The sequence below is a fragment of the Canis lupus genome, chromosome 34, assembly GCF_003254725.2.
Source record: "Canis lupus dingo isolate Sandy chromosome 34, ASM325472v2, whole genome shotgun sequence".
NCBI lineage: Eukaryota > Metazoa > Chordata > Mammalia > Carnivora > Canidae > Canis > Canis lupus.
This window is the reverse complement of record NC_064276.1, coordinates 15882101-15906123: the sequence shown is the minus strand read 5'-3', so window position 1 is coordinate 15906123 and position 24023 is coordinate 15882101. Positions and strand designations below refer to the sequence as shown.

The 24023-nt window shown below is 32.6% G+C and overlaps 1 protein-coding gene across 7 annotated transcripts in view; it reads right to left on the bottom strand.

The window, feature by feature from the left end:
- Positions 1–338: 338 nt before the first annotated feature.
- Positions 339–24023, bottom strand: part of ATP11B (ATPase phospholipid transporting 11B (putative)) — a 115596-nt gene continuing 91911 nt past the window's right edge. For 3 of the 7 annotated variants that reach the window (XM_025451514.3, XM_049105624.1, XM_035710168.2), the window contains 5 exons: positions 22730–22795; positions 22083–22186; positions 21714–21879; positions 8111–8244; positions 339–3981 (listed from right to left, as the gene is read on the bottom strand). In XM_025451514.3, the coding sequence (XP_025307299.1) occupies positions 3900–3981; positions 8111–8244; positions 21714–21879; positions 22083–22186; positions 22730–22795 (552 nt within the window). In that variant the 3' untranslated portion in view covers positions 339–3899. Of the gene's footprint in view, positions 3982–7989; positions 8245–16193; positions 16320–19203; positions 19290–19447; positions 19505–21713; positions 21880–22082; positions 22187–22729; positions 22796–24023 lie in introns of those variants that run through there. The other 4 variants (XM_025451515.3, XM_025451516.3, XR_007408062.1 and 1 more) reach the window with 4 other exon arrangements.

Sequence of the window (24023 nt, the reverse complement as noted above, 5' to 3'; positions counted from 1 at the left end):
TCAGTTATATTGTTAAAAAAGCACGTATTTTCATTTCCCAGTTATTAATGGCTGACCTATCATGAGTGATAAGATTTCTAGTTGAAGTGTGTTGGTCTTTACAGCTGGGACATTTTTATCAGGCCCCTTGTCAAGAGCTGTACTGATTTATAAAATCTTGGCAAACCAAAAACTTCTAGATTTTTGAAAACTGGAGTCAGTGAATGGCATAATAGCATTCCTGTACCATATGGAGGGTAAATGTAATAAAATTTCATCAAAAAAAATTTTGGCAGTGTTAGTTGTGATACACAGAGAAAAGCTTAAAATGCTTAAATAATGAAAAAAACCACTTTGAATTATGTAGGAAAATTTTTATTCAATAAATATAATTTCATAAACTTTAAAAAATTACTGAGAGCTATACAATAACTACATTTACTGACAATGCAAAGAAATTTTAAAGGATTTTATTAGACAGCCACAGTGTCTGAGGTCCTCGATTTTAAACTTTTAAACTAAGTGTTGCTACAGTACTTCCAACTACTTATTTCCCATAAAAATCTAACAATCACCATTACTACAAACATATCACTAGTTATGATCTATTTTTTTGTATGAAAATCACTCAAATGTTCTCACATAAACAGCACTTTAATAATGTTCTATTTTTATGAAAATAGATGACTCATTTCAAGTTAGAAATAAAAGTGTTTCAGAAGCAGGACCAAAATTAATAAACCATGTTTTACATAACTCTTTGGTGTTTTTTTTTTATGAATATCTGCTTATATCATACCCCAAACATGATCTTTACAGGAAAACACAAACATGGATGATTTTCCCTTTCCCCCTGCCCTCAATAATTTTTCAGAGTAGCATATTTAAAATTTTTTTCATATTAATTGTAAATTTTTTTTTAGTGGCTTTGACTTCTGCCTATCAGACAGGAGTCTCAAGCTTCTCCCAAGCCCAATTTCACAATTCACAATCTTACAGCAGAAACAACCTGAGTAAAGGAGTCTCCTAATGTGATTTGCCTCGGTATTTAATTTCCTACTCGGGACAGTGCCAGAGTTTGGATTGGGTCTGGAAAGCCTCTGGATATCATGGAGATTGAGACCCAAGGAGGTGGGTAGTTAAGAGAAATTCAAATTGTAAATTCTCCCCTTCTTTCTTCTCAACTCCAAGGCAAGCTTTGTAGCTGTCGTTCTCCTGGCCCGTACTGTAATCCTCCTATCATGAGATTACTGCTTGCTAAAGCTGAGGCAGGGTGCTGAGTTATCTTTTAAAGCAGCTGATGAACGATTTTGAAAACCATCTTGGTGCTTGCTACTATCTTTAGGGCTATAGCCTTCAGACTAGGTAGGTAAACATAAGAAAGTGAGGCAAATAGATTTGAGACCATTAATTAGTAAAAACACATGAAGCATCTTACTCTGGTTTTGGCAGGTTTAAGAGTAAGTTAATTGCTGACGTCATACTTTCCAAAAAACTAAAGAAATATGCAAAAGGGAATTTTTTGGATTACTGGATATGTAATAAAGCCTTAAAAATATGAGCATTAGCACTAGAAAACTATTTAAAGCTCACAGACAAGTTACTTTCTTAAGTAAAATGAAAAAAGCTCTTTCCTTATAATTTTCCTTTAAAAAAGAGATTTTCAACAGAGTAGGATGAGCCTATCAGTGGATGTCACTTTTTTTTTTTTTTTTTTTTGGACATAAAGTTCTTAAATAACTTCAAAGAGTGAATGCAGACAATTATATCAATCACACCTTCAGCACCATATAGGCTAGTTGACCTCCATTGCTGCAGCTGGTCAGAGACTGCTTGATGGCTTTGTAGTCCTTCTCTAGTGCCAGTGGTGAGTTTGGTTTATGGTAAACACACACTGTAAGCTGTAAGGTAGATGTAAGTCCTGTAAGCAGGACTACGACATGTTATTTTGTTATATAAATATTTTACAAGACATTCTCAGAAAAAATAAACTCTGAGTTAACTTCCACTAAACTACCCTAATTGAGTATTTTCTACAGTATTTCCTCTTCCAGAATATGAATTGGTGTGTACATTTTACATTGTAGTATCCCTTTAATGTATTGCCAGAATCACAGTATATTCCTAAACTCAACTTTGGAATATTTCAGTTAAAAAAAAAAAAAGGCTATTAATGAAAATGAACACTTAAAAGCTGAAATTCATAACCTAATATCCTTGCATTATTGAAACACAGTAGCAAGAAAATAAAAACTTAAAAAAAAAAGTTTACCAGCAAAGTCTTAATTCTTGACTTTACATTCTTTCCCTACCAGCCCAATTCTAGAAGTCTTATATTCATGAGATGGGAAAGGAGTGGAAAGATGCCAAATAAATCCACAGAAAGGAATTATATTCTTGAGAGAAAATTTTGGAAAAACTTATTTAGCCATTTCCATACAATCTTAAACAAATATGTACACAATCATATACTTAGAGCTGGATAAGTTCTTTAATAACCAATAATCATTGCCAATTTAAAATATTACTTTTTATCAAAACAAATGACAACACTGATCAGATGATAAACTCAAGATTGAAATTAAGTACTGAAGTACAATGAGCCAATCAGCAATATGTACCTGATTAATCATTCTTAGCAGTTTAATTTATTGCTGCCATTACCCCCTATGATTTAGCATTTTAAACTTTGTGTCATTTACATCCTGTAGCCACGCCTTAAAATATTCCTTTTAATGGGACACTGGATAGGTTTCACTTTATTGTGGTAGTCTACTATAACTTAGATGAAATATACTAACCTAAAAATAATAGGATTCTTATCTAAAATCCTTTATTCTAAATTCTAGCTTACTGAAAGGCAAGAGCAAGTCTAAATTAGCTACAGAAAGAGGCTCTTATCTTTTTGATTTAATTACCCTAATATTCTGATTTTGTATAATTAAAAATATTTGCAATACTTAAATACTGTCCAAACTTTTTATTGATATAGTTGAACTTTACAACAGTGTCATAAAATACTATAAACAGAGCCTTCAGATAGAGGAAAAAAAAACAAATTTAAATATATTAACCAGATTAAAGCATGCAAAAGATCCAATGATAAACACATTAAATAATAATATGCTAATGGTATGTAATTTACCCACAATAGGTTCTTTATATTCTGTCACAAAAATATTAGTAAACATCAATTTGAAATTTGGTGAATGGACTTGATTCCTGATTTATATATATAATACACCCTTTGTATGTATATGGTTAATTTTACTGGTTGTGTTACAGTATTTAGAGAAGTTTGGTACTGGTTTATATTTACTACCCACAATGCAGTAAATAATGATAGGAAATGCATTCTCCTAATTTGCTCTGTGAACTTAGAAAGCACTGAAGAATTAACAACATGGGTCATGAGGGACCAAAATTCCTTTCTATTCACATTAACTTTTCGCATGAAAAGCTTCAAATATAACTCTAATAAAAAAATAGAGTTTTTTCAAGGCAAACTTTTTAGCATACTTTACAGAAGCAGATTTGAATAGAAGACTGAATAACCAAGCTAACACTAAAAAATACAATTAACTAGGAATTACCTCCCTTTTCTACCTTGATATTAAAATACAATGGCCTTAGGAAGAGGCTGAAATGCCATTAGGAGTCCCACATAAGCATGAGGGACAACCCAGAGGTGGAAAACGTCTCTTTCACAAATTCTAACATGTTCGGATTTAAATTAAATGGGTTGAAAGGGGTTTATGTTAATGCTTTTTATTTGTTTGCCATTGTAACTCTGAGTGGGTATGAAATACTTCAGAAATTTCAGAAAGTAATTCTGCAGAACTAGTGTGGCCATTACAGGATGATCACACTGAATTTTAGGAAAGGAGTTGAAATGGTTCCCACAAAGTACTACTGCCCCTTTAACAAGTAGATGAGTCCATTGTGGAGAGAGTCAAGATGCTCCTGTCGTTGGTATAGAAAGGATCCGATGCACTCCAAGATCTAAAGTAACAATAAGAGAAAAGTTTGGCTCACCAGGACCTATGTTTTAAGTGAGACAAAAATTTACCCTAAAACTTAGGATCAAAATGCAATTTGAATATTAAAATAATCACTTACTGATTTTTTTTAAATGCTAAAGAGAAGTTCTTCATACTAGCCTTGAATGATCAGTCTATATAATATAAAAACTTGAAAAAAATAATGCTCTAGTCAGTTTATAAAATATTAGCCAAAATTCAGGCATTCATTAGCATTGACACAATTTCTATAAATATTAAATGAGATGCTTTTAAGATCTTAACAATTCAATAAGAAATTAATATGTTACTAAGAGTTATGCACAGTTTTACTGAAAAGCAACTAGGCTGTATTTTGACATCACAGAAGCAAAAAACATCCCACTTACCAAAAACTTTGGAATGAAATAGTACTATGTTAATATACTATTTCTTTTCAGCTATAAATTCTATTCTAAAGATTTTAGCATAATTAGCTTGACTGCAGTGAATTGTTTATTCAATAGGTATCAAAGACAGCTGTAGTTTAGTATGGTTTTCACTTAATTGAGAACAAATAAACCTCTAATGGTCTGGAAAAGTTAACTACTGTCTGAATAATAAGGCCTATAAGCAATTAATTCTATACTGCTTTATTTGTAGCTCTATTAATTTAAGCTGAAATAACTCAAGACCAGAAATAGTCTTCCATGCTTAAAACAGCCTAACCCATTTCAAGGACAGTATCAGGATTACCAAGTTAAAGGTAGTTTTTTCTTAGAAGATTAGAAGCACTAAACAATAAATACATTTTATATAACTTTTTCCAGGGTTCCCACTTTTTAAAGAGGTTAGAGGAAGAGACTAGCTTTTAAAACGGCTTTTAAATTCACTCTTATCAATAAAATCTTTAAAAAAAATAAATAAATTCACTCTTATCAAATATCCAGTTTCCTTGAGATTCTGTATGTGGTTTAAGTTTAAATCAATTAAGCAAACAGTCATAATGAACTTTGGAACCTAGAAATTTTACAAAGTTGGTAAAGAGGAACATAAATAAGCTACAACCATGCTGGTATAGTTCATAGATTCTCTAATTTCATTAGTTTCTAATTTAGTTGTTTCCAGAAAAACTAGTTTAAGGAAGGGCTTGTTTACTACCGTCTCTCTCTAGTACCTAGAACTGCATCTGGTACACTGCAGTCAGTATGTGTAAAATGAATGAATGAGACTATAAACATTTCTTAAAAGTATTTATCCAAGATAAAGTATGCTTAGACACATATGACAAAACATAATTGCCAACACCCTAATTACTGGGAGTCCAGTTTCATTCCCAAACTGCCAATATTTTATATTAGTTTTTCCTCTTTTCCCACCATTGCTTACATAGAAGAATTTTATTAGGTAAGGTTTCCTTTGTTTTTGATCTTTTCAAAGCACACATGTGCATTCACATGTTAAATATCATATTTGACAGAACATTAAATACTGGAACTACATATTATTTATTAATTCCTTTCTATTTAGAAAATAGGTTTGATTAGGATGAAGTAACTGTTGGTAAAATGCATAAAGAAAATCATTTATTGCTGAAGTATAGCCCTTTAGTGTACAACACGGCATATCCTTTACACAGCACCATGATGCTACATTTGAAACCAAGTTTGCAATATGGCATATTCCTTTAAAAACATCAATTAATAAAATGTAAGATTTTTTGTGCCTGGATAGTAAAAGTTTAATCAGAATAATGTGCATATGAAAGCACTAGTTGTACTTCTCAAGTGATGCTCATTACCTCTTATGTTTAATATGTTAAGATAACAAATATCCAAGGCTTCTACATCCCGTAAGAGAAGTATTAGCTCTGTTTCACCTTTTAAGTTAGACATAAAATAGAAATGTAGAATAGATGCTGTTCCAAAATCAAAACAGAAATGCCAAACATATTTCACTAATACAATTATATGGAAAAAACAAAAACCAAACTCCACGTATCAAAATTACTTTCAAAGTTTAAATATAATGTTAATGGATCTATGATAATTTTCATACAGCCCTTTGGAAAGCACCAAGTGATTTTTCATATTGTATGATTTTTATCCACTAGAAAAAAACTGAACAGATCTCAAAAGCCTTTTTATATTACTCATTTAAAGAAAAAAGGAGAATAATGTTCTTGGTTACAAGAACATAACCTGAGATGCTGGATAAAATTGGTAAGATATTTATAGTCTGTCAAGGAAGATATTACTATTAAACATTTTACTAGGAAAATAAAAAAATAAAGTCTTACAAATGAAAATACTATGATACAATTTTAAGTGAAATAAAATACAGATGATAACAGCCACCTTCAAGGGAACATGCTGAAATAAATTCCACATTTCCAAGGGCAAGTTCAAGGGTATAAAGCAGTATAAAAGTGGCTATGTAAAGAAAAATGGGGGCATCACCTGAATAACTGATATCAAAAAAATAAGAATATATTTAAGTAAATATTTTTGGCTTATTTAAAATTAATTATAGTTTTTTAATAGTTAGTGAATATGTATACTGTCATTAAAGAGAACTTCCTGTTGAAGTAGAAATTTAAAAAATTCTGTGGAAGTTCTATAGTAGTCTCAGTCTAACTTTCACCTTAGTTCTGTACAGTAAAGCTGTCTTAATAAATAAAATACTATAAAGTAGGTCCTTCTGGAACTTCTTTTGGAAAATCTGGTGGCCTGAGGACACGAAAGAGCTGCTTTCTTCTAATGTATTTTATAATACAATTGTGTAAGTCATAATACATAAGTCCCAATAAATTTAACTGCTCATAGTAATTCTTTCTATGTAGAATAAAATTACTACAAAATGATACCACAGCATTATGGAAATATTTCTGATCACATATTCAATAAATGGAGACTGAAACCACAGACATTACATTTAAGAATGCTATTTAAAAATGCGACTGTACAATAAAGACATGGCCATAACTAAAGGCAAGGTGGAAACTAATAAGTTTGTTAGTAAATATTACCTGAATTCTATGACACATGAATGAGAATTACTCATCATTTTTAGAATAAAAAGCTAAGCAACTATTAAAAATTATTTTATCAGCAGATAATAGTGTCTCTTCCACGCTCTGTTCCCTGCCCGTGGGGTACTTTCTAAACTTTTCCGTGCCATGGCACATGTAGAAAGTGATTATTCATGTGGTACATGGTAAACAATGGAGATCACCATCTATCTATCCTGCCCATCTATAACTCTTCATGCACACCAGTGTATTGCTGCTCTCACTTTATGATATGATAAAATTCACCTTAAGCTATTTCTACCTCTTATTGTTCCCTGAATAATAATATGTCTCTTGGGGAAATACATGAAGAGATGAACGCATTTTACTTTTAAATAAATTTAAGTGGCATTTACCAAAACACGGTATTTTTGTTCTGACCCACAAGAAAAAGCACTGATAAATCTAATTCAAGAAACAGATCTGGGAGGGGACAGAAATGCTAAGATTCTTCTAAACCATAATTTAAGATGCCTGTTCTAACTTATACACTTTTTATTAAACCATGAAAACAAGTAAAAAAAAAGAACTCATTTTAAAAACCTCATTACAGAGATAAAATGGTTTAGGAGAGAAGTATAGCCTTTTGTGTTTATAAATATCTCAAAGTCTCAAATGACTGACCCGAAAGTAGACATGAAAAGTAAGAAAGCAAAATCCTTTGACTTTGCTATTATGTGTAGACTATTCTGCAAATACAAAAAGCAAAAAATACAGAAAATAAAACAGTAATATAAAGTATAGTAAAAAAAAAAAGAAAGTATAAAAACCAAGTACCATATACACACTCCTATCACATTTTAGAAAGATTGTAAAGCAAATTTTTTTTGTTCATTAGATGAAGTCTCTTCAAAGATGCTTCTCTTCCTTTATTAGAGAAAGAGCCCCCCACCCCAAAGCCACAAAGTGAAATCTACCAAAGAGTGCTAATAAATAGCACACCTCCTGCTTTAGTTGGTCAAATCAGCTGCTGATTTATTAGGTATCTAGAGATGCAGGTTCATTCTGTTCCAGTTTATAGGACACTCATCTGCAGCAAAGGCTACTTAGAGAAATTTCACACCTGCTGACATGAGTTGGACTACATCTTCCTACTACTCGTTCCAGCATTCTTCCAACAGATGCGCACGCTGTTTCTCCTTCTGAGAAACAGCACATGGAGTCCAAGCACTTGATACTTGAATTTGTTTCAGTAAGCTGGAGGAGATGAAGCAGAAAAAAATTAGTTATTTATAGATCTGGATTTCCAAAAAGCATTAAAAAAAAACCTACAATAACCACTTTAAAACCAAAAGTAATGTATATAAATATAAATTCTCTATAATATGGAAATGTATGGAAGGCTTTAAGACTAATATACAAAAAAATTTAAAAGGCACTGTGTCCTAAATTAGAAGTTGAATAAAATAATTATATAAAAATAAGTAGCTGGATATTATTAAAATCTGCAAAGATTTTGGATTTTAATACCTTATTTTAACAATTTATTATAGCCAAAATGATTTACATCAACCACTCAAATTGAATGAATTTAATTCTTGAGTTTTTGCTTAGGTGAAATGCTCCTGCAATTTCAATTAAAAATGTTTAGCAACTGAGAAATACAGTGTGTGAACCATTCTGAAGACTGGGAAATAATAACCAGGCAGGCCCTATCCCCAATCTTCAACAACAGAGGCAGCAGCAAATTCTTTATGTAGTGTTTACTATGTGCCAGGTTCTAAGCATTCTACATATATTCACTGAAATTATCCTTGAAAAATTATTTTATAATCCTTGAAAAATTACCCTGGAGAAAAAAGCATCATTTACCTTAAATTTGCTAAGCAACTATTAAGTGCCAATCATGCCCATGATCAGCTTATTTTGCTTTTTAAAAATTTATTAACTTACTGTATTAAAATCTACTAAACAAATGACTTACTATTTTTAATAATTTCTGAAGATATACAAGATTTATACTGATTCAGGAACAGATAACCCAGCAAAATAAAGCCATTACTACCAATAATTTTAATCCTGTTAAGATGAGGGAAAGAAATGGTATGATCACATAGCCCAATGAATCCCAACCCTGGTTTTGACTCAGTCAAGTGTACGCCTTAATTTCTTAGGGATATCATTTTAAACAAACTTATATTCATTCACTTTCCTTTACATATACTGTGTAACAAATCTTTGGAAAGCATAGAGGAAGAACAAAAATAGATTCATTCAAGTGTTGCAATTCACAAAGGTTGGGAATCACCAAGTGCTGAGTAGTAGGCATGGCAACATGGGACATTTGTGGAGATGCTCACAATGGACAGAAGACAATATGATGGAACATAAATAACCTGGTGCTCTGAATATAACAGGTGAGGTTCTGCAAAATCCCTGCTCAGAGTACAACTTGCCAAATACCAAGCAGTGAGAGACAACATGGTTCCTGTCTGGCAATTACCTAACTGCATCAATGTTCTAGAGTCTGCTAAGCACTGAGAAATAGCCAAATTTTAGTTGTTCTTTCAATACAATACTTTTGGTTTAGGACTGTTTATGGTACTGCTACTTACACTGTGTTTTGAGAGATGTTTACAGATGTCTCATGATAAAAAGTTCTGCGGCTGATTAAGTAAGTTTGGGAAACACGAATTCAATGATGGTTTACACAGACTTTCTGGGTAAAGGATTCTAAGTCAGGATGCATGGTCAGTCTTCAGAGAAAGAGACACAGTGCAATTCTCAAACTTTTTTTTTTTTCTTCAGTAAAATCTTTTCCTCCTACCCCCACTGCCCTTGGGGATCAATCAACCCTAGGAAGAACACTGATATTCAGAGGAATAGTTTAGGAAATGCTGGTTTAAGTAAAAGGATTTTATCAGTCTCCCAGTCTCCTCCTTGAGTCCTTGAGCTCCAGTTTCCCCCATCTCAAAATCACCCTCAATAGGTAGCAAGACTCGAAAGCTACCACATGCTCAAAGGTAAAGTACAATACTGCAAGGAGGTTTTAAGGCCCTTTATAACTTGACCTTGGGCTACCTTTCTTGCTCAACTTCCCAATGCTCTTGTAAAGTCTTCACACAGCCAACCAATACAATGTTCCTTGCTTTTGGGTGGTATGTTAGGGCCTGTCAGCAACTGGGATCAGAATGCTGATCCCTATACCTAGTTCAGTTTAAATACCATCATCTCCATGAAATTTCCTTCACCTCTCCAAATATCAGTAATCTCTCTCTGGATTCTTTTTTTTTTTTTTTTTTTAAATATTTTATTTATTTATTCATAGAGACAGAGAGGGAGAGAAAGAGAGGCAGAGACACAGGCAGAGGGAGAAGCAGGCACCATACAGAGAGCCTGACGTGGGACTCGATCCAGCGTTTCCAGGATCACGCCCTGGGCTGCAGGCGGCGCTAAACCGCTGCGCCACCGGGGCTGCCCTCTCTCTGGATTCTATTCCACTGCTTGTTTGAGTAACTAATATGGCACAAGCAATTAAATTCAACTTGTATTTATTGAGCAAGGCACTGTGCTGGTTCCTAGAGGGGATAGCAATCTAATGAGTTAATAATTGTAAAGAAAGGGTGGTAGATAAATCAGGAACAAATAATGGCAGTTACATTAATGGAGGAATGCTTACTATGTATGTGCCAGTTCCTATGTAAGATGCTTCTTGTGTAAGATTATTCTTGTGTAAGATTATTCTCATTTAAAACTTTTAACAAACTTTTGGGGAAAGAACCATATTCAGAGACATTTTACAGATGAGGAGACAGAGAAGTTAAGAATTTGTTCAAGATCACCCTGCTGAGGCTTGAGTCTTGGTTTAATTCCAGAGCTCAAACTCCTTTATCATGCCATTATACTTCCTGCTTATAATTATGGTAATGAGGCTGACTACAAATATTAAAAAACAGGAGGGAAGGCTCAACTCCAGATGTTGTTGTTGGTACTGGGGAGGGCATGAAAGAGTTGATGAAAAAGATAGCATCTGAAACACATTTTAAAGACTGGGTGGGATCTCAGTAGCTGGAGATGGGAGAGAAAGAGCACTCTAGGCTAAGCGAAGAGAATGAGTAATTATGTGTGGGTAGAAAAGTATGATGTGTATTCAGCACATGTTTAGCCTAAGTGTAAGGAAGTAGTTGTTACACCTGCCCCCTTCCAAAAAAGACAAGTGTGATCCATGGATCAGTGTTGGTCTGAAAACATTTGTTACTGGCCTGTGGGTAGGTTAAGTGTTTCTGGTCTGTATGAATAAGAGGTTAGAAAATTTTATAGTAATTTGACAGAATACTTTTATAACTGTTGAATCTCATAATTTTAAAGTGGGCTCATTTTATATACCTTTTAAATTTCAATTCCTAGTACACAGTTTGATCCTTAAACAAGATGGCTTTGGACTGCACAGGTCCACTTACACATACATTTTTCTTAATAAATACATATACAGTACTATAAATATATTCTCTCTTCCATTTGATTTTTTCCTGTGGTTTACTTTATTGTGAAAATACAGTAATAATATCTATAACATACAAATTATGTGTTAATTGGCACTTTATGTTATCGATAAGGGTCTCAGTCAACCGTAGGCTATTGGTGATGTTTTTGAGGAGTCAAAACTTATACCTGGATTTTTTACTGCATGAAGGGCCAGCATCCCTAACCCACACATTGTTCAAAGGTTACTGTAACTCATTTATTGTATTTTACCAAAGTATTGGTCCATGATGGTCTGGAAATTAAAAACAACAAACTGGTCTTTCACATTTGTCTAGAGAACACTAAACTAGACCAGAGCCTATAGAGAGCAAGGAGTTTGCCCCGTACTTCTTAATTTAACAACTTGTGCTTTGCTTATATAGCTGGTGCTCAACTTTCAAGGATTCATTAAAGATGACATCCATTAAGTCAGCAGCATTTGAGTGACCACATATGCACAGCATACCGCTTAGGTCTGGATCTGACTTTAGGTAATTATGTTGCTTTGCATTCATTACCTTTCACTTTAAAATCTAAGGACAGGTATTTACACATGGATAACCCCAGAGAGAGTAAACATCTCAAGATATCAAAAATATTATAAATAAATGACTTCTTTAGATCACCTTTTGAACTAGGCAAAAATATATTTCCTTTTTTTCTCTAAAAAAAAAAAAAAAATACCCAGCTGCTTTAAAAATGCTGAATGCTGGTTAACTGTGTTTCTGTAAAGCTGCTATATATATAAAAAACTACACCATTCTCTAACAAACGTCCAAGCTCTACCACTTTCTCATATACATATCTTTGATCACATATTCAGGAACTAGGAGCTCAGCCAAAGTACATGTAGCCACAGCTGCCAATAAGTGGGAGTAGGAAAAGGGTGGAGCATTTAAATCTCATTTCATTCAAAGTTAAGGAGAATCTCCTTTTATGTGTGTGTGCATGTGTGTATGTGTTTTGGACTGCTTATAAATACCAGACAAGAAAAAAAAAAAAAAAAAGCAAAGTAATGGGAGTGAGACCCCACCTGGTGGCACTTAAATTTACCAGAAATTTTGATTTATTGGTAAGACTCTTTCACTATCATACTTGCTTCCCAGGAACAACCACATATCGTAGAGCTAAAAGGGCTGTCAAGCAAAACTATGGAGATTCAACATGACTATGTATGGCTAATAAAAATTTTCATCTTTATAGAACTTACCTTTTGAAATAAATTGACTCACTGCTCTTATTTTCACTATTTTATATCAATGATAGAAAACATTTAGAAGTTTCTCCTAGTCTTCTACCTTCTTCTACCTTCCTTGAATCTTCTAAATGTTAGAAAATTGTCATAGATCTCTAAATTATTTAGTCATTCCTATGACATCTTACCTATCAAATCAAATCTTAAGTCTAGATAAGAATTATCAAACTATTAATTATATTTGTTCTTTTGTCTTTATTTTTTACAAGATTTTATTTATTTAGTCATGACAGACAGAGAGAGAGAGGCAGAGACATAGGCAGAGGGAGAAGCAGGCCCCTCGCAGGGAGCCTGATGTGGGACTTAATCCCCAGACTCTGGGATCATCACACCCTGAACCAAAGGCAGCTGAGCCACCCAGATGTCCCTGTTCTTTTGTCTTTAAAACAGTTTTATAATAAATATACAATCAAAGTGAGAGTCCTGTAGTCTTAAAGGAGATATCTGGAAACTGTAATTATGAAAAAAAAAAAGTTGTGTTCCAGGAAGTGTTTTTCTTTTTAATGTAAATTCAAAAGTCATCAAATAGTATTGATTTCCAAATTTGGTTAAGAATAATAAACTCCTTAAAACAAGTAATGGCTTCAACTTCTTATTCAGAATTGCCAGAAGCAGCTGTTCAGCCATGGCTTTTAGAAGACTGCTGTCTCTCTCACTCAAGGCCCATTTCTTCAAAACATGCCTCAAAAGCTCACATTCATTCACTCTTCTACATTATCTTTCCTCTTTTTTTTTCCTCAAGTAAAATAAACAACTTTGGAAGATAGTTATAAATATCTCCATATTGTCTTTTAGGGATCTCCAGAGAGGAGATTTCTGTACATGTTGCCTAAATTTAACTATGAAAATAAACATACAAGAACATTTATCAGGTATGTTATTTTAATAATTTGGTTGATTCTAGTTTCAGAAAGACTGAGGTCCCTTTATTTTAATGATGTGGTTACATAAATAATAATATCTAACTAGGAATTTGAAGTTTAGGTGAAGAAGAATATCACTATCTATAAAAAATGATAAAATCATTCATTTTAATGGAAGGGGTAAATCAGAATAGCACTAATTAAAGCATGGTACAGCTGATGTTAAGAATTCAGTTTTCTAAGTATCAACCATTCACAGAATGTCAGAGGTTAATTTTTTTTATAGAAATAATGTCAACACTAATATTTTTCTTCATTTCAACTTCCATATGAAAAAGCTGCTCAAATAAGCACAGATTTTAAAATAACATTAGTTTTGTAAAGTGTTGTATTTATCAGGTATGCATGTAGGTCTTGCTTCTCATGGCAGCCTTATTATTATTATTATTTAAAAAAAATATCCAATTCTATTTGCTTATAAAATTTTACTTAGAAAAGTACTGCTTTTAGCTGCAAACAACTGAATAGAGACCATTATGGTTTTCTGTTCCTTTCATAGTTCACTGCTTTGTTAAATGAGACAGGAGCTGTAAGTATCTTTGTCACACAAGAGGAAGGTGACTTGTATTTGGTTGAAACTATCTAAAATATTTCCTTTGTTGTTGTTGTAAGTAGTGGCAGCTTTCAGGTCTGGGGCTTAGTATCCAGATCCACAATGAGAAAGGTCAACAGCCCTAACATCCTATTGCTATTCCTATAGTTGCTAGGTACAGCTGAATAGAGAGCATCCAGAGCAGGCCAGGAATCTAGGGACACATAAATGACAAAACAATGGAGGCCAAAGAGGCAGGTCATAGTGGAGGGAGATGACTAGAAGGCTCTAGCTGTGACACTAGGGCTCAGCATCATTGTCTGCCTGATTTGGCAAGGCTGGCCACATTTCAATTACAGAAAAACCAAAATAGAAAAGGGGTATTATATACCACTTATTTTTTTGAAATGATTTTTATTTCAAAATATATGCTACCAGCAGAAATATATACGAAAAATATTCAAGATATACTTCACTCAACCAATGAAAATTCAGTGATAAGCAAAAAAAAAAACCTGTAGGTCAGAGCAATTTTACTAAAGTCATATTCATGGTTTCATGGTTCTTCTAGCTTCTTGTTTATAGGAAGAAAGACCAACTATCACAGGATGATGAGAAAATTCACTCATCACCCCTTTTACAGGCCCCTGTTATTAGGAGCATTCTAATAACCTAATTCTCAACTACATTATACATTTTAATGGACATTTTAAAGCAAAGTGGTACCAGATCCATGTCTTATGAAATATCCACTTGAAATTGAACCTTTGGGAACTTTTGGGGACATAATTTTATAGCTTTAGTCTTATCAGGTCCCAAATGGATTATCTGCTTTGTGGATTATCCAGGGCATAACATAAATCCAGACCAGCTTCCCCTCTTTACCCAGTGAGCTCTTCAGCTGAGTCTTCTTCCCAGCCCAGTCAGGGTATATTTTTAAAACAAAAAATGTTTCTATATTTATCAAAGCAATATACAAGATTAATATACAGTAAAAATAATCATACGGAGCACCTCAAAAAAAAAGTCCAGAATTGTTTTGAATTTCTTTTCAGTTAATAGTAAGAGTTGATCTTCAACAATTTTCATTTACAGCAGTTCACTAAAGGAATCTAATTTAAAAATATGTCTTCCAGAATAATTCAGGTTTTTCAAATTACTGTACATGTTCTATGGTCTGATTCAATGGTAGAGTTAATATTTATAATTTTCAAGTAGATTTGTTTGAAAGTTTCACCATTTATGAGGTTTTATCTCAAATGAGACAATAGCACCTTACTGACCAGTAATTATAATATACAGGTAATCGAAGTAAAAATGTAATTATTAGTAGTAAGAATTTTTATCCTCCATAATTACTATCAAAATATTTTGCAATTCCCAAGAAGTGGTTGTTAGGGTTTACTCAAGAGGTGAGTGAATCAAGTCCTTATCAATTCATACTTTTTTGTTGTGAAGATATAACTATAAAAGTTTATGAAAACTAAGAAGTGAGAGTCTGATGAATATCAGTCAAAAGAAAATTATTCAGTACCCAGTACTCATTCATTCTATCATTCAACTCAAGAGCTAGACTCAGATAAGTAATCTGATGTCTAACCCATTTAAATGTATAAAATGTATACAAATACCATTTTAAATGGGAAAACTGATTTCAGAAATAACAGAAATAGCATGACATATTTTCAAAAGAAGTGAAAAGTAATAACTTCTTGAATATAAACAGTAGGTTGTGGGAATATCTTACTAGGTTAGAATTTGAGGTGAAGTATGATTTAACTCCAAAGGATGGACATATAAAAAATGTAAAGATAACAAAAAAGGAAGACAAGTAAACAAAAACAGCAAACATATGAGAAACAATGAAGGATTAGTAAAGTGAAAACTGAAAGTCAGGCCAGTTCTCCCATAGCATGCCCCAACCATGAGAACTTAGCGGATATGTCCCCAGGAAGGTCCAGCGCAGTACTACCTAGTGCACGCAAGAACTGTCCTGCTGGCTGCAAGCCTCAGCTAGCAGGTGCCTACTGTCCTCCCCTCTGTGCTTGCTTTCAGCAAATTCATATGCTGAGCTGACTGAACCCTTATCTTCTTCCATCTGGAAGGACAGAAAAGCAGTAAGTCTCATATTACAGAACATTACTCTCACTGTAAAATAGGTTTAGAATCAAAACAGCAAGTTGGGGTCCACAATCTGCGAGGCACAAATGAATGTTCACACAACACAACATTCATTTACTGTCACAGAAGAGAGCTAACAGCAGCTTCTTAAGGGGAATACAACAAAGCACACAAATTAAGCCATGATTTTCCAGTGCACAAAGTTAAATTAAACCAGATTTCCATCAATAAAATTCATTTTTTTCTATTAAATTCCTTGCCATCAAGATTTAGGGTTCTTATTGCAAAGGTATGTACTCCCCTTTTCACGACTCTTATGCTCCCTTCTCAAAAGACTTCTCTAAGTGATCTTCAACATAATAGAAGGGTCACTTACATGGCCTTTCAAATGCTAGATATGTGGGTAAGGTTGGGGCTTGACTTGTTTAACAAAATTAATTTAATCCTTAATTTGAAATATATCTTTTAAGTAGTGCTAATTTACACACATTTTTATTCTTTACTTTTTCTAAGTAGTATGTGCCCATAGACATGCTAATTTGAACCTTTTTTAAATGGTAAGAAAATGTCCTCAATGAATAAAAAAACAAATTTTTCCTCATTTCTATATGTTTTCTCAGTCTTAGGACTGACCAACAATTATTTCTATCAAAAAAAGATGCTAAGGTGAATGTCTTACATGTATAAAAAATAAAGTAGTAAAAGTCCTTGGTTTCAAGAGTGCAATAAGCTTATGTAAAGATAGCTTATTTTTACTACAGCTTTGCCTATAATACAGGAGATGGAAAGTACTTAAAATGAGTTTTCTTTCATTAAAAAAGTTAAGTTTTCTATGAATGGTTCTTAAGAAGTACTAACCTGATTAAGGATTTGAAAAACTCTTAAAGATATTTTATATCTGCAGTTTTCCTCTTTGTCCCAACAGTAAAGCTACAATGGATCACACCCCAAGAATACTGTTCAATGCAACTCAAAAACAAGATGTATTCAAAATTCACAGGATGCATCAGCAGATAGCAGATAGATGTATGTGAGCACTTGTTCTTCATGCATCTATGAGCAAATGCCCACCCAGAGGTCACTCACTGCTCATTTAAACAACTGGTATTTCTCCCTGGCCTTTGGTTGAACACAGTATTTTTTCTTTTTGTTCTCTGATGCTGACAATAAGTAAACAGACCACAGAATGTAAAATGATCACCGGATAGGTGAAAAACCTGGAAGCTCAGACAGGTGAACTGATTTGGTTAGGACACACAAGCTGAAGTACCAAGGGCATTATTAACAGCCAGGTCTGCTGTCTCCCCAATAGGGCTCTTCTTTTGCCTTACTACCTGATTGGAGAGCGGCTTGCAGCAAAGGCTACCTGACTAGTATAGTCTGCTCTCATTGTGTTTTGTTCACAAATGAATGTTAAGCTTATCACACTGTTTCAGAAACTGGGATCTCTCTAATTTATGATATCCTTACCTCATTTTTTTTTTTTTTAGTTTATCATTGCTCAAAACAAAAACCACATGGCTTGATTTAAGTCAACATCATATGTGAACATATATTTCATAAAACAGCAAGATTATTCACAATGCAAAAGTTATCTTCACTTGACCAAAGAGTTTGCAAGAGTGTTCTTTTAAATAACAAGGTCTCCTATTGTTTTAGAGTTAAATAATTGGATATTCAAAGGCACATATGGATAAAATGTGTTATACATATTTGACTCAACCAAAGCAAAGGTGAAGGCAAATCTTCAAGTTTGGTTTGATTTTAGTTCTTATATTAAACATAAATTTTAGTTGACTACCACTTAAACACTCATTTTTATATTCATGTACCATTATTATACCTTTGTAATTCAAAATAGAATATTTCAAAAATCTGGAAGATGATAAGAATAAAATCGAAAAGTTTGATAAAACTTGAGAGCAGCTCAAAATTGGGAACTCATAGGATTACATAAGACATTATTTAAGCAATGCTTCATCAAAGCCATTTGCTTGATCAAATGAACACAGATAGATTAGAAACCTCTTTGAGAATAAAAAGTAAATAAAAAATATAATTAAGAATACACAAGATACTGACAGGGTGAGAAGTTGAAGAGTGCCAAAAAAATTTTTTTTAGTTATATTAACTTTTCCTTTTCAAATTAGACTATAGTTAAAGTTAATAAATAGTTCTGGTATCTTAATATCAAATGTTTCAGGATTTAAGCTTTCATGCTCTTTCATCAAAAGACATGTCTATACTATTGATTATTTTTGTGGAAACTGACAGAATGGATCTGTCTGTAGAGATAAAGATATAAATTTAAGAGATACAGTATAGATTGTGCAATTTATAGATGCACTAAACAGTAGCAAGGATATGAAATGCTTCAGCAGCCATTACAGTGTACAAAGACAAATACACACGTGTATTTATAGCACAGACTAAGGCAAGATAAAATATGGGCAACTCTCACTTCCAAGTAACTGAAACTTAAAACTTTAAACTTTATGATGAATTTCTGTAGCTTAAGTTACTCAACATGCAGGAGCATCCTTAATTATGAAAATAATGACAAGCAGAAGCATTAGAATTGTACTATAAAAGGTAGTTAAGGTGATATATATATATATAAAATAAGATACAGATCTCTGTCCTGTTATGCTAAATTTTCATCTGAATTTTCTTCTCAAAGAAGAAATGGATATATATTTTTAAGTTTTAATATACATATTAGTAAAGGTCAGATTAGAGACAGAGCTGTGCGAACAAAAATGCCCCACTCTTAATTCATGCCTCTGCCCATCTTTTGAATATTGTTTCATTGATCTTTAGCATGCAGAAGAGTTAACAAGGTTCTACTCCTCCTACTCTACCTAAGTTTGCTCAGCTGATTCCTTGCCCTCGACAATGGCTGCAGTGCGATGAACTCGTCACTTAAAGCAACTGTGTTGGAGTACATCTATAAGTGGACAGAAAAGGGATGGTACATACAACAAGTCAGTGAGCTGTATTCATCACCTCAGAGACAGACACAGGACAAACTTTGTAAAGACATCTGTTCCTCCAAGAATAGGAAATATCATACATGGTACACATACATGACTGACATTTGTAGGGCTGTTGGCTTTGTTATCAAAATAATTTATTCTTCACTCTTAATACCACATGGTTATTCTGGAGAAAGACAAAGTTCGAAATAAATGTTGACAACTCTTTTTTTGATGTTTTTTTCTTGCTACTTTTGGTTAACAATGAAGTATCTGAGAACTTTCTAACCACTTCTTCATCATTTGAAATCAGTAGTAATAGTATAAGTCTGAAATAATAAAGATTACTGCATGTAGCAAAGGAATAATGTCACACATAGGATGTGAATGACCATATACTGTTTCAGCAAAAAAGGAAAAAAAACCCAAAAGACCCTTCTAGCAGGCTAGAAGAGCTCTGAGTGGAAGTAGAGATTTCCTCCTTGGATCAGACCACATTAGAACACGTGGGTCAATCATTTAAAAGTGTGTTTAGTGGGGGCAAATGGGAGATTACATTAGCTTTCACACCCAGAAAAATAATTAGTTTACCACACATTTCATTTTTAAGCATTTTTAACATATGGTAAAATAGCCAAAATATAAATAAAGTACTTTTAACTTTTTCTTGTCTAAAGATCCACATTAAGGTAATAAATATTTCCTATGTAATCCTTTAAAAAGCTATAGAAAGGGCAGCAAGGACTAATATCACTTTTTATTATCATTAAGAAATCTCTATAAACACACGTTTGCAAATGTTCTAATGTAGATTTTTAAAGATAAATGTAAATAAATCTGATTACTTACTTTTATAAAGAACTTTTAAAAATGATTTTGTTAATATATTTTGGTGAAATATAACTTTATATAGACCAAGAGTGGGAGACAAATGTGTTATCCCTAAAGGTCTAAAAAAATATAAGAGATAAAATATTAAGAATAATACTCTCTTACTGTAAATATTTATGTCTGAAAGTTAGAAAAAAGGCAAAACTCTTTGATATATATTGAGGCAATATATAGCAAAGTAGAAAAGTTAGTCCATACCGATATAAATATATGCATAGGCAGAGTAATCAACTATGCAAATTTCTCCAGCCTTTGGAGATCAGTATCAGAGAGTAAAATCCTCATTGTCCTTATAGTTATGATGTTTTTACTGAGGACTCACTACATACAGGCCCAGTGTTGGGTGCTTTATATTCATTATCTCAACAATCATGTAAGGTAGTAATTACTATTCTGATTTTACAGAACAGGAAACTGAGGCTGAAGGATGTGACCCTATTAGGGACATACATTTTACAAATGGTTAAAATAGTATTTGAATTAAGTTTTTCAGGCTCTAAGAGGCCTATGCTGCTTCAATGGTATTAAAATGTATATTGGCTAGTACTGAGTTATGAAGGCAAATAAATGTAAAGAAATGTTAACATGATCAACTGAAATTAAAGCTAAAACAACGTTTAGGAAGCCTAACTCAGATCATTAAATACTTAGGAAACAGTTTTCTATTTTAAATACACAGCTAAATTGTCAAAATTTAAACAAAATTTGCTTGGTATGTAGCAAATATGCAGAATAAATCTCAACCTAATACAAGTCAAAAAAATCTCAACCATGTTCAAGTCAAATATACAAAATGGCACATTCAACTAAATAGTTACCATTTCTTGAGGACCTACTATGTTATTGAACATTATTTCATTTAATCCTGTTTACAAGAGTAATGAAATAAATATTTCTATTTTTACTTCACTACTCATGAGGAAACTGAGACTTAAAGTTACAGAGCTACCAAGTGGTAGAACTAGGTTTTGAACTAAGAATTATCAGGCTCTAATGCCTGTATTCTCACACTCTATGTAACATACTGTTAATATTTGCTGTAGTTGAGTATTTACTGATAAATGTTTAGTAAGAAAATACATTTTTACAAAAATCCATTCTGTAAAAATTATTTAGGGTTAAAGAACTTATTTCATACTCTTGTTAAAAACAGTGTAACCTGAAAAAGTGTAACTAGAATCCTAATGTTTCCAAAGACAATTATATATCTGACAGACGCTGGTGAAAACATATTTACTATTATTTAGATATAACTTGATAGTCTTATATTTAAAAATCTAGAGTTCCATTAAGATAATATAATTAAAAATTTTTTTAATTCGTCAGTATTCAAAATTAATAGATATAACAGACAAAAATATCATATTTAACAATATTTGTTTCACAAAATACTTGACAAAAGAATGGATAATTACCTATTCTGTGATATAAGCAAATTACAATGATAGCTATTCACTGTTACAGACTTTTAATTTAAAAAGGTATTGTATATAAAAAATGGTTACCTGAGCCTTCTCAGTATTTGTAGGATGGAGCTGTCGGTCAAATACTTTCTTCACAATATCAAGAAATAGACATGTAACAACCATGATTATTATGGCAAACCAAGCAGAACCACTTGATAGGAGCTGAATAAATACAAAGTACATATTCTGGGAGCCTAAAAATGGCCTGCAAAGAAAGAAGGTAGAACATAGTAAGATATTCAGTAACTGTCAATTTTTCTTCTCCCTATCAGTAAGATCCACTGAAAGAAGCAAATTTATTATCAGATAAGGTTTCAAAATTATTCTGAGTAGAATTTGTTCATAATATAATCTATCACAATAAACAGAGTTAAATCAATATAATTAAAATATAATATAGTCACTCACCATAGAATCCCTCCATAAAACAAAGAAAATATAAAATAGAATACAATAGATCCCCAGGTAACAAGATGGTTGATCCAGGTCCAAAAATGAGTTTCCAAAGCCATCTAAAAAAAATTTGTTTTAAATCCTTAATACAGAATAATAAATATTTGCCTAAGTTAAACCTCTCAGATAAAATTCAAGAACAAAATGTAGTATCTCCAAATGCCTAAGGTTCTATGGCAAAGTCCCTCAGAAGGTATATATTAATCAAAGGGTCTCATATGAAATTGAACAATTTAAAGTTTATAATGTTTTTCTTCTATGAGGAAGCAGCACTGAAATTTTCATGAGTACTTTATTCTCTACTCAATAGCCTAAAACAATCTGTGTTGTCTAGCATCATATAGAAAGAAGTAAAATTTCAGAGATGAGTATTGTGGGGTTAACCTTTATTTGACCATCAGCTAAGGCTTTCCAAAATAATGAACTTAAAGTGTTTTTTTTTTTTTTTTTACAAAAATTAAAATAGCAATCAGTGAAATTACTCATGACTAAAAAGGGAAAATTAAAAAAAGATACCTACCTATAGTTAAAGAAACAAAGAAAATTAACTATGCATTATACAGATGTAAAATGAGTTCATGTTTCTAACTTTTGCACCATACCTTTACTGTGACTGTAATAACCATGACTGTGAAAACCAAAGTGCCAAATGTCCAGTTTCCAAACATCTAAACAGAAAAAAAACAAACCAAACCCATTACTGCATTATGTGTTAACATGATGCTAAATTAGATGTAAGACAAAAAGTACTAAAAATCGCTTGTATTATTTAAGCCAGTTACATTTGAAATCTGTGACATTAAAGTTAAAGCAGTATGAAAAAAAAAACATCCTAAAAGCATTATTATGTTCATTATTATCATGTAAAAGGATCCTTTGGATAATATTATCAGATTGGAAACCCAAAGACAGTTTTGAGACTGTGTGACACAGAATGTTTTTAGTTAGAATGATATAGTTGTTAGTGACTCCTTTGTTCCAGTCACACAATAAAAATAACTGTTTAATCACAATTATTTTCTGAAATCATTCCAACCAGAAGTTATGACAGATCACTTGACACTGTATTTCTGGGCACAGCATAGACAGAGTAAGAGAAAAGAAATTTACCTACAAAAACAATATCTGAAAGGAGAGATAATGGCCAATGGAATTATTCCTCAAAGGAGTCTATGTAAAAATGCAGTTAATGTCAAAGTATTCTGCTGGGATTTATAGCCAAAACTTAATAAGGTTTATTAAAAATGCTGAATCCCCAAAGAATGTCAGGATTTAATTTCCACAAATAAGAACAGAACCAGAAGTCTGTGTTAATTAAGTGTACAAAGTAGTCAGTTTTTGCTACACGTTTAAAAAATTATTTAAAAGGTTCTGCTTTGGGGGCACCTGGGTGGTTCAGAGGTTGAATGTCTGCCGGCTTGAGTCCTGATCCCGGGGTCCCGGGACTGAGTCCCACAGAGCTCCCTGTGGGGAGTCTGCTTCTCCCTTTGCCTATGTCTCTGCCTCTCTCTGTGTCTCTCATGAATAAATAAATAAAATCTTAAAAAAGAAAAAGGCTCTGCTTTTTTTGAATTTTCATTACCAATGTCTAACAATTAGCATTTACTTGAAAAATTACTCAACCTCTCTATATCTGACTTTTTTCACTTGTAAAATGAGGGAAGAAGGTTTCTATAAGAATTAGGATATGTAAAAATGACAGGGTGCCTGGTATATCATAAGCATTCAAATAAATAATAGTTACTATCATCAAAAATAAAACATCAATGAATAATTTATAGGTATTTTGGGAACTGATTTTTCATGAGTGAAGGAATGGAAAAGTCGTATTAAACCCTTCACTTTCCTGCTTTTATTATCTCTAGAAATGACCTGGAAATATTAAAAATCAATTGG